Source organism: Phytophthora sojae (genome assembly GCF_000149755.1).
Source record: "Phytophthora sojae unplaced genomic scaffold PHYSOscaffold_7, whole genome shotgun sequence".
NCBI lineage: Eukaryota > Oomycota > Peronosporomycetes > Peronosporales > Peronosporaceae > Phytophthora > Phytophthora sojae.
Window position 1 is genome coordinate 3,179,892 of NW_009258121.1, and position 11,008 is coordinate 3,190,899.

An 11,008-nucleotide genomic window follows, 5' to 3' on the forward strand; every position below is an offset into this window, starting at 1 on the left:
CACAATGATGATCAGCATTGGCGTAACCAGCGAAACAACAACGACAACTCGGATCGACGTCCGCAGCAGCAAAATAACGGCCAAGCCTTTGCCGCCGCTGGTCATCGTGGTGAAATACATTGCCATGTGTGCGGGAAGCCTGGTCACAAGATTTTCACGTGTCCACTCGTGGAACAGGCAAAACAACTAGCCACTAGAGGAAGTGCGAACGTAGCCGCTGCTGATGATGACGACACATCTAGAGATTCTGATGATGAAGGCTATGTCTGGGTCGCTGCCGACGGTGCCGAGCGCGGCGCTTCTGCCACGAGAGGAAATGTTTGGACAGTGGATTCGGGAGCAACTCACCACCTTTGCATCGACCGTGACCAACTTTTCGCAATAGAGCCAGCATTCCTGTCGGTGCAAGTGGCGAATGGAGATCTTGTCGCCGCTACTGAGAAGGGAAAGACTGTCATCACGACGATGGCAGAAGGAGTGCCTCGTACTGTCCTGCTAGAAAACGTGTACTGCGCAAAAGGTATTGACCGCAACCTGATTTCAGTGGCTCAACTCACCGCTCGAGGCTACACCTGAACCATTGGTGAGGAGCAGTGTACAATTACGAACAAGACGGGCAAGATTGTTGCCGAAGTGGGTAATTCAGCCTCGACTGGGCTTTGGTCTGTTGGAATCGAGCAAGGCGCGGCCTCTTTCGCAGCAATGACGACCTCTACGCTTCAGCAGTGGCATGAACGCCTGGGGCACGTGAACTACCAGGATCTGGTACGCATGATTGACAAAAACCTCGTTGAAGGCCTGGTTGCCTCTAATCGGAAGGTGGATTTCTGCATGAACTGCGCTGAAGCGAAACAAGCTCGACGCGCGAAGAACAAGCAGGATACTTCTACATCTGCCCCAACGGACGAACCGGGCGCTACCTTGTGCGTTGACCTGAAGACGGACATGACCCCGGATCGGCTCGGTCACAAACACATTTTGACCATTGTAGACCACGCTACGAACTACAATCGCGTCTACTTGCTCCGCAGAAAGAGCGACGCGGAAGGGCATTTGGAGGACTTTGTTAGCGAATTTGAGCGACAATACGACACCAAGGTGAAGATGATTCGCTCAGACGGTGGTGGTGAATTTGGCAGCACCAGACTCGGCCGCTTCCTCCGCAACCGGGGTATTCTCCACCAAGAAACGGAGGCGGGCATGTCATCATCAAACGGAAAAGCAGAGCGTTTTCACCGGACTGTCATGGATTCCGCCCGAGCGATGCTCTGGGCCTCGGCATTGCCACAGCGATTTTGGGGCGATGCTGTTCTGTATGCGAGCTACATTCGCAACTATCTGCCGACTCGAGCGAACGCCGACCATGCGTCTCCCATTGAGGCCCTCTCCGGAAAACGACCCAGTGTCTCGCACATCCTCGAATTCGGCTCGAAGTGTACGAGCCACATCGCTCATGCAACGAAGCGATCAGCGAAAAAGCGCGCTGAAAGAGGAGTTGTTATTGGCATCGACTTCAAGAAGAAAGCGTACCGTGTTCTCATCCCGCGAACCAAACGTGTTATTTCTACAACACACATCCGGAACGTTGACCGTCTGGACTCGCGAGCTGTGGGGCGATACATGGATGCCATCGACGCAGACAATAGCGGCGAGGAGGAGGATGCTGGCGATCAACAGTACGAAACCAACACCCCACATGACGCTAATGGTGAGGAAGCACGGGCTGGTAGCCCTGCAGAGCAGCATCAACTTACGTCGCGTGCCATCCAGCGCATCTTTGGCCTGAATCGAGGTACACGAGCACTACCACGCGATGACTTTCGGCTGCCCCAATCTTTTCTCGAAGAGTTCGCCAATCCGGCATCTGTCCTGCTCACTATCGTACTCATGGAGGGTACTGCCTTTGCGGTACCACTAGAGCGTGACGGGATCAAGGAGCCAGTAACTGTGGAGGAGGCAATGAACAGCCCGTATTGGCAGGAGTGGTGGCAGGCAATCGAAGAAGAGCTTCGAGCAATATCGAAGAACGCTACCTGGGAAATTGTGGACATTCCTACTGATGGAAATCTGATAAGTGCAAAATGGGTGTTCAAGCTCAAGTTTGACAACAAAGGCGAATTGGAACGGTTCAAAGCGCGGCTGGTAGCGCGCGGCTTCACTCAAAAGTTTGGCATTGACTTCGCAGAGACCTTTGCGCCCGTGCTCAAGATCGCGAGCCTGCGGTTCATTGTGGCCCTCGCATCTCAGTGGCATGCCGTCATTCGACAAGGAGATGTTCCTAACGCATACCTGCGAGCAGACCTCGATCGACCCATCTACATGCGCGCCCCTGTCGGACTCCAATTACCCAAGGGCAAATGCCTACTGCTGCGAAAGAGTCTCTACGGCCTTAAACAGAGCGGCAAGTTGTGGAATGACACTATACACCGCTACTTACTGGAACTTGGCTTCAGGAGGAGCCAACTCGACCCGTGCTTGTATTTTCGTTGGCATGAAGGCAAGCTAACTGTACTGGGCCTCTACGTCGATGATGTGGTGGTCGTCAGCCAGCGTGAGGGCGATTCCGACTGGACGATGCAGAAGCTCGCCGACCAATTTCAGATCAAGGATATGGGTCCAGCCAAGAAGTGCTTGGGAATTAACATTGAGCAGAGCGACTGCGGCATCAACCTCCACCAGACAGCCAATATTGATGGTTTGCTGGCAAAGTGCGGCATGGAGAATAGCCGCCCCGTGACTACGCCGATGGAGTCAACTCGGGACCTGAACGGAGAGGACAGCGAGCCCTTCTACGACACTAGCATCATGCGGGAGACCATTGGGTCACTACTTTGGATTAGCAACTGCACTCGACCAGACATCACGATGCCTGTGAACTTCCTGGCGCGTTTCGTCTCAACGCCTACGTCGACTCATTGGACTGCAGTCAAACGTATCCTGCGCTACTTGCGCGGCTCGCACGAGTTGAGGTTGCACTTTCCCCGGCCGCAGGCACCCCGACACACTATTGAGGCAGCCATCTTCCGCGATGCAGATTGGGCCGGGGGCAAGGACGCAAAGTCGACTTCAGGAGGACTGCTCACCATCAACGCCATGCCCATTTCGTGGTACAGCAAGAAACAATCTACGGTCGCCCTCTCTACAGCCGAGGCTGAGTACATCGCTGGGGCGACGGCAGTGCAGGACTGCTTGTGGGTGAAGCAGCTCCTGAATGAACTTGAGCTGCACGGCAAAGATGATAATATCGACTTGTACATCGACAACCAGAGCGCGATCAAGAACATGGAGAACGACGTGACGACTGCACGCATGAAGCACATCAACATAAAATTCCACTTCATACGCGACGCCATTCGCAAGAAGGAGGTCAGCGTGACCTATTGCCCTACGACTGAGATGAAAACCGACATTTTCACGAAGCCCCTCGGCGCAACCCTACACGGGCGCAACCTGGCCATAATCAAGCTTATCAACCCACACAACGAGAAGCTGTAGACTCGGATCATCTTGGTCGAGGAGGACTGTTGGAGATCGCAAGAGCTGGCGCCACCTGCGATGAGTGCAGTGGCGACGATAACGGCCTGCGATGACCACAACGACCCCTCCAGCTACACAACACGAAACTACCGATGCATATTAGCCTAGCACAGACATCCTAGCATCATCCAACCTAACTCATTCTGCAATACACCAGGTGCGAGGCACCACTACAAGGAGCGACCCGTGCAGGATCAACGAGTGCTCCCTTCAGATACGTCCCGACGACAATACGACTCGACATGGAAGCAATGGGTCTCCTTCAGTCGGCGCATCGGACGATCTCCCTGGCTACCAGAGCACGATCAAGTCGCGCGGTCTCTGCAACTGGTGCTTTTTTGCCATCGGCTACATGCTCAGACGGACGAGTCGGATCTACCTCCTCCGTGCACGCCCAAGTTAGCCATGTCAAATGGCATCATAAAGTCTATGCCGGGTTCGAACCCGTCATCAGCCCCAGCCACGCCACAGCGTTCGCAGGAATGCGACGCATCAGCCCTCCTCCTCGACCCCGATCTCCCGTCACTCGTACAATGCTCGACTGGATGTCCGCCCAAATCGACTACACGAAACCCAAGCAACGCCTATTTCTTGGGGCTGCGCTGCTGGGTTTCTTCTATCTCCTAAGATGTTCCGAATATCTGGCGATCAAAGGGAGAAGGCACCGGTACGCGCTAGAGGTCCGCGACGTCGAAGTACTTGACATCACAGGCAATCCTGCGGTCAACTTCGATGACGCGGTTCATGCGGTAATAACACTCCGCGGAAGCAAGACCGATCAGCGAGGCGAAGGATCGGCACGCTACTTATCACGATCCGGACATGGCAGGGTCTGTCCGGTAATCGGAACCTCACTGCTGCTGGAACTAGCCGGTCGACACCATCTAAGGCCGACCGACCCGATATGTTCGTTCAGCAAGTCCCGAATGCTCAAGGCAGAATAAATGTCCAAAGCCCTGAAAGCGGCTGCAATCGGCACCGGAATCGACCCGCATCGAATATCCTGTCACTCGGCGGGGCCTCTGCGCTAATAGCCGGTGGAGCAGATTCAACAACAATTAAACTTCACGGCAGGTGGAAGTCAAGCGTATTTCAGAGTTACACACACTACACGCAAGAACTGGGAGCACCACTCGCAGCGATGATGGCAGGCAACGGCGACTTGGCATTTCGCAATACGAGCACCACTCGTCGCAATGGGGTTCACGCCTAAGGCGTGCCAACGCGCGGCTGCTTCGTAATCTCTTAATGTCAAGTCTTACTTTGATCCCCACATCATGCAGCACGCCCATCCTATTCTATGCCGATGCCACGACCGAAAATGCAAGGTGCTTGCGGCTCGCAAACACCTTTTTTTAGTTAGCATTGACGCCTCAGCTCTCATAGTGTTCCCGAACAGTAAGGCGATGGAGGAGGGGCGGTCTCTGAGGGCGAGAGTAAGAATGAGTGACTTCGGAGGCGACGCAAACGACCCCCTCATCGTGAAAGAGCCCAAGGTCTGGTTCCAGCTTACGGAACCCGACAGCCGCACTCCGTTTAATGACACCACTGCTGCGTCCGTCTTGTTGGTCGAGGAGAACACAGTGGAAGATCTACGGGATGCTATAAGAAAGAAATACCAGGACAACCTCCTCGTCGGCATCGCCGCGTCCGCCCTCAAAGTGTACAGCGACGACAGTCCCGAGCCTTTGAGAAGGTCGGCGCAGATTAAGTCGCGTGGTCAAACGCTGAAGAAGGCGCTCGTCGTGGCTGTACCGATGCCAAAGCGAACGAGAGCGCGGGACGGATTAAATGAAAAATGGCGAATGTCCGGCAAAGCGGCACCGACCCGATGATATCGTGGAGTCAGAGTGGAAGTGGAAAGAGGAGGAGGAACGAGTCTATGCCGTGAAGAACTGCTGCCTGTTTTACGTGGAGCGTGAGCATGCCACGCAACAGCTTCAGAAATTTCACAAGAATAACTACTCCCTGGCCGCGCTGGGGCATGATCAAGACTGGGTCATCCCTCTCGTGGATAACGTGTGGGGCTTCGGGAAATCACGGTTTGGCTCCGAGTACATTCGGAGCTGTCAAAAAACCAGGGAGGCTGACCCCGACAAAGCAAAGGATGCTTGCCTAGATACTTTGCGCAAGTGCCACACGATCAATATCGAGTTGTTTTGGAAAGACCTGGTGGTTGGTAAAGAGTTGAGGATTGACGGTGGTAAAGCTCGCAAGGCCTTCGTGGACCGCATCTGCTGGGAATTTGAGGACATGTACGACAGATTATCTCGTGCTCTCACTCCCCTGGCGCAGCAAGACTATTCGAGCCACGTGTTTGTTCTAAGCCGTTTGATCCATGAAGATGGTCCTCTGTTCATCGTGCTTGATCAGATCAATAGGGCCTTCGATTGCGACGGCCTTGATGACGATATGAAGCGAGTGCAATTCCTGGAGTTCTGTGACCAGGTTCTGGTGCATTTTTTTTCGATCAGGAATTTGTTTTTCCTCGTTTCTGGGCGCGCATCATTCCTGAGCTCGGTATCATCGGCCGCGCGTTATCGTGTGGGTCGTTCATTGCTATTTGAACGGCTGAGCTTTAACCTCTTCCGACCACCTACCATCGAGGAGATTGTAGTAGTGCGGCCTGTCACGTGGCCGACAGACGGCGGCAGCCGCGCACTCGAGTCGTCATCGACTTGACGAACGAGTGACGAAGAGGACGATCAGCCAGTCGGGGCGCGAAGTGTGGCAGCGGCAGTTGGATGGTGGCGGAGGTGAGCCAGTGGGCTGGAGACACCGGCTACGGGCGGTATCCTACAACTTCAAGGCCAGACTTCGGCCATGCAAAAGATCGCAGGAGGGCGGACACGGAGAAGAGTGAAGGACAAGTAGTATGCAGAGAGGAGAGGCGACGACAGAGCGAATGGCGTTCGGCTGAGAGACAGCGAGAGCAGATAGGTTAGGAAGGGCCCTCTCGTAGGTTGAGGATAGGAGGTCTCGTAGGTGGGGGCAACGAGCGCGCGGCTGGCCGCTCGACCCTCAGTTAAGATTGTTCCCGGTTGGTGAGCAGTTAAGACTAAATACAGCAAGAGAGTGGCGCCGTACACGGGTTCCAGTAAAACTAAGGTGAGGCAGAGATTAGGACGATTGGTGCACGATGAGGGCGTAACACAGTAGGGTGGTGGGGACTACCACAGGGGTCGTGGCAGGAAGTGCGAAGCCTGCCATGATCGTAAGGGCGAAGGCGTTCGCTCGCCGCACTCGGGCTTGAGCTCCTGAACTCGAAGTAGATAGAGAAATACGGATTACCTGTGGGACACAGCCCAAAGACCCTATCCGGGGGTGACGGTCGCCGATAATGTGTCCTCCCCACCGTTCCTATCCGAAGGACGTCTGGTCCGACGGCCAGTAGCTGTCTGGTAGTGTTGACGTGTCTGCCTCGCACTTTGATCTCTCTCGCTACGTCCACCGGGCTACCTAGGTGGACGCACTACTCTCTCCCTGGCTGCTGAACCAGCCGACGTGCAATGGAATTGGCGTGGTGGTTCGGGAACTAGCTACAAGATCATCAAGAGAACGTATTGGGATAGGCAGAAAGTGGGGACTATCCAGGAACACTACGGACTCGACGAAGACAAGGTGAAGGAGGTAGCAGATCGTCTTTTCAAGACAACCTTTACGCTGCCACGAGAGATACTGGCGGCATTCGGAAAGTGTGTTTCCTATGGTGAGCTTCTCGACTATGAAGCACTCAATCAGCCGTGGGACGGGCATGATTGGCAGGCTTTTGACAAGCGCTTGCTAAAGTTTGGGAGTCCGCTTCGATCTATCATGGATTGTGTGGTCAAAGGCGAAGAAATCGACCTATCAACTCGGTGGGAAGACGAGGAAGGCAAAGTCGTCACGTACGACATCATCACGGTCATGGTTGGTATCGTGTGGGAAGGGAAAGTAACGAGCGCAAAGTTACGTATCCCACAGCATGTCCAGTACGCGATCCTAAGGTCTTTCTACTCATTCCGAGAGTTGGTGGCGGAAGTTGTCCCTGCTCTCAGTAAAGGTTTGATAGTCGACCCGATTGATCCGTTCGAGCTGCTTTGCATGAAGCGCTTCATGGATTTATTCCACGAGGAAAAACTTCCGAGCAACGCACTGACCGGTTATTTTACTGAGACACAGAAGGTTGGGCGCTGCACTGGCGTGAAGTTCGCCAAGAACTCGGGTTACATGCCGAAGATATTGCTGAAAGCGAAGAGATCACGTTCATGGTACTCGGTCATCACGGACGAATATGTACTGCGCGAGTTGATGAAGGAGATGGACGGCTTTGTGCTCAAGGGTGGCCAATTGAGTCTCAAGCCGTTGGCGGGGTCGTCATCTCCCGAAATCATACTTATGACAGCGTTGTCGCGGCACGATACTAATGGTGGGCCTACTCGTTCGAAATGGTGTTAACTGCAGTGAAGTCAGCGAAACTACAGTGCGTATTGAGTGCGAGAAGTTTAGCCGGATGTGCATGCAGTTGCCCACGTCCTCGCAACCCCGACTGAACGTCCTCGTCGTGTGTGCGACGGCTTATAATGGCGAACTGCGAGCCAAGTTTGACCCGAGCTGCAAATCCGCCGTGTTTTCAATTGAAAACCTCCCGGATAAGGTTCGCGCTGGCATTGATGAGGCCATTGTGCTGGATCTGTGCACACCCAAAAACCGCGACGAGTTTTTCGGGCCCGCTGATGAAGTTGAGCTCAAAACGACGCTGGAGGGGGTGGTTGCGAAACTCTCGGTAGGTTTTGTTCAGGTTGGAAACGAATAGCTCAAACGAATACGAACAACTTCTGCGAAAGATAGTGGAAAAGCGTTATCTTCTGGTCTCAGCTTAAATCTATAATGAAGTTTCCTTAGCGCAGTTAAAGACATCCATTCCAGATCTGTTTGTTCTGCTACTCTTCAGGCTCTTTCACAGCGCCAAAGCGCGCCTTGGACGCGTACTCCGCTTCCTTCTGCAGCAACTCCTTCAGCCTGTGATCTGCTGCTGCTTGCGCCCTCGAAAACTTACCCTAGCACTGCTGATCGAGCCATCTGCCAGAGTCGCATTGCTCAGGAACGGGGCACTGCCAGCAATCAAGAAAAACAGCCTATGGATCGAGAATATCGGCTTCAGAATGTTTATGCAGAACTTCCTGAGGCATTTGCGTTTCCCAACGTCATCAAGCTTGTCATCGCCAAATGCCGCGCCAATGTCGTCAATTAAGATCAACAGTGGGCCCACTTCGTCCGTCAAATACGCGAAAACAAGGTCAAGGCTCGTGCGGTCTTCCAGCGACTTGGGGCTGAGAGCACGAGGCAACCCGCCGTACTTGAGCTCGAATACACGACAGACGTGCCTCACGAAGGCAGCGACGGCCTTCACAAAATTAAACTCCGACTCGGCATCCAGGAGATCCGTTGGGGAAAACTGAATGTGGATCGTGTGGCACTTGCTTAACGTGCCCAGGAAACTGTCGTCCACTTGATTGGGGTCAGCAGCCCACAATTGTCGACATCTCCGAATGTACTCGGCGCCAAACCTTGTTTTCCCGATGCCAAACGCATTGTCCACCAAAGGGACCGCCCAATCTGTACCAACGAGACCGTTCTTCGCACGATTATAGTTGCTTTTGTGAAATCCCCGAAGCTGCTCCATTGCACGTTCGCAGTTCACGAAACCCATTGCACCACCTTGTACAGAATCGACTGCTGGCTTGTCTTCTCGCCAGACCCACTTCCTATCGACACGAATGGTGGGCCTACTCGTTCAAAATGATGCCGCCCCCGGTGAACTCAGCGAAACTACATTGCCAGTTGCCCACACCCGACTAAACACCCTCATCGTGTGTGTGGCGGCCTATGGGTAGTAATAGTAGTCAGGCTGCAATCGAGTAGTGTGGGTTTGACCCCGAGTTCAAAGGAAACCTAGGGCTCTGCAGACAGTGGAAAGCGGCATTATCTTCTGACTACCGCTCGGCTTAGTCTAAACCCTTTCGGGTTTCTTTTGCGGCGAGTGGATGCCAACCTTACTTTATGGTCAAGAACGGATCAGTTCAGCTAGTCTTCAGGCTCTTTCACAGCGCCAAAGCGCGCCTTGGACGCGTACTCTGCCTCCTTCTGCACCAACTCCTTCAAGCGGTGATCGGCGGCAGCTTGCGCCCTCGAAAACTTGCCGTAGCGCTGCTCCTCGTAGAGCAAAAAGCACTCTGCGAGACGAATCTTGGACGGGAGGTCGACGGTCACCTGGCTGAGCGCGAACGACGCCGAGTCCAGCAGCACGGACAAATCCTCTTCTTGGGGCATTTCGATGGCCCAGAACACGCGCATGCTGTTGTCCAGACCCCCGATCGTCGAGAACGGGTTTCGCCGAGGCAAGCGCACTCCGTCCATCGCAGAGGTGGCGAGCTGGCTCTTGCTAACGAAGTCGAGGTCGCACGTCATCTTGAGCACGTAGTTGAGGTCTCGCCACAGGAACGGGCGGATCTGGATCATGCGTCGTCGCCACCCAGCGACCGCATCCACAGTCGCTAGCGAGAGCTCTCGAACACGAATGAGCGCCTCAAGCAGCTCAACACTCTGGTCGTCCTCGAACGCGCAGCAGCAGCGCAGCAACTCTTCCAGCCCAGCTTCTCGAGCCACGATGGCTCTCAACACGGCCAGCTCCTCCTCCGACAGCAGCCCCTCGTACGACAACGCCTTCGTGCTGGAGAACCTCACCACTGAGCTGGAAGTCTGCAGTCCACCTTCCTTCGGCTTCTTCACCCCAGTCATGTACGGCTTCAGATGATCATCGGCCTTGGGCTTCTCGCTGCTAGCGGTCGCCGACTGCATCCTGCTCGCCCTAGACACACACACACTAACAAATCACTGAACAGTCGGGCTCGATCCAAATCCAGCTGCACCACAATGCCCTCGTCAAAGGTTCTGCTTCACGACATTTCCCTTGGTTTTGCTTGTTTCCCAGTTGCACTTGCTATGGTAGGTCCATTGCTCACTTCCGCTGCTCGGCAGCGCGACGTCGGATCTCTTCCCAGGTCGTGGGCTTAGCCACAGGTTCACTGGGCACTCCAAAGAAATAGTCGTCTTCGTCGTGGCGGAGCGGCGGCAGATTTTTATCCGACCCAGGACGGCTGGAGTCCCGCGAGTAGTGAGCGTACGGGTCACGAGAGACAAGGGCGTCACGGTCTCCGAAGTCCGACGCTTCCTCAGCCGGAGGAGGCTTCGCGCCGAAGAAAAACGGTGAGCGAACTCCACTGTCATTGGGCTCTCCGAAAGCCACTTGGTCGTCATTCTTCCAGTCCTTGGCGTCTTTTTTGCCGCGCGGTGTGTCAAGACCAGTGATCGGCGGGATGCTGCTGCTGCTGGAGATGTCGTTGTCAAAGCGGCGAGGCGCGGGGGGGAGCTTGTTCGTCGGCTTCGACGCGAAGCTTCCCGGCTCCGCAACCTCCTCGTTCCACGAGTC

General features: G+C 54.6%; 4 protein-coding genes across 4 annotated transcripts; 1 reads left to right on the forward strand and 3 right to left on the reverse strand.

Annotated features, from left to right (window-relative positions):
- Window positions 1-4,979: 4,979 nt before the first annotated feature.
- PHYSODRAFT_336890 (hypothetical protein) lies at window positions 4,980-8,332 on the forward strand (the record flags this gene model as incomplete). The annotated part of the gene is made up of 7 exons (XM_009534501.1): window positions 4,980-5,288; window positions 5,383-5,985; window positions 6,182-6,293; window positions 7,001-7,167; window positions 7,252-7,470; window positions 7,546-7,889; window positions 7,981-8,332. 7 exons carry the CDS (start codon window positions 4,980-4,982, stop codon window positions 8,330-8,332), a joined length of 2,106 nt encoding a protein of 701 aa, XP_009532796.1.
- Window positions 8,333-8,533: 201 nt separating this feature from the next.
- PHYSODRAFT_304088 (hypothetical protein) lies at window positions 8,534-9,229 on the reverse strand (the record flags this gene model as incomplete). The annotated part of the gene is made up of 1 exon (XM_009534502.1): window positions 8,534-9,229. The coding sequence occupies one exon, from the start codon at window positions 9,227-9,229 to the stop codon at window positions 8,534-8,536; it is 696 nt and encodes a 231-aa protein (XP_009532797.1).
- A 374-nt stretch (window positions 9,230-9,603) lies between these two features.
- Window positions 9,604-10,317, reverse strand: PHYSODRAFT_515448 (hypothetical protein; the record flags this gene model as incomplete). Its single annotated transcript, XM_009534503.1, has 1 exon — window positions 9,604-10,317. One exon carries the CDS (start codon window positions 10,315-10,317, stop codon window positions 9,604-9,606), a length of 714 nt encoding a protein of 237 aa, XP_009532798.1.
- Window positions 10,318-10,537: 220 nt separating this feature from the next.
- On the reverse strand, window positions 10,538-11,008 carry PHYSODRAFT_516845 (hypothetical protein; the record flags this gene model as incomplete). Its single annotated transcript, XM_009534504.1, has 1 exon — window positions 10,538-11,008. A coding segment is annotated over one exon (471 nt), but the record flags the coding sequence as incomplete, so codon positions are not given.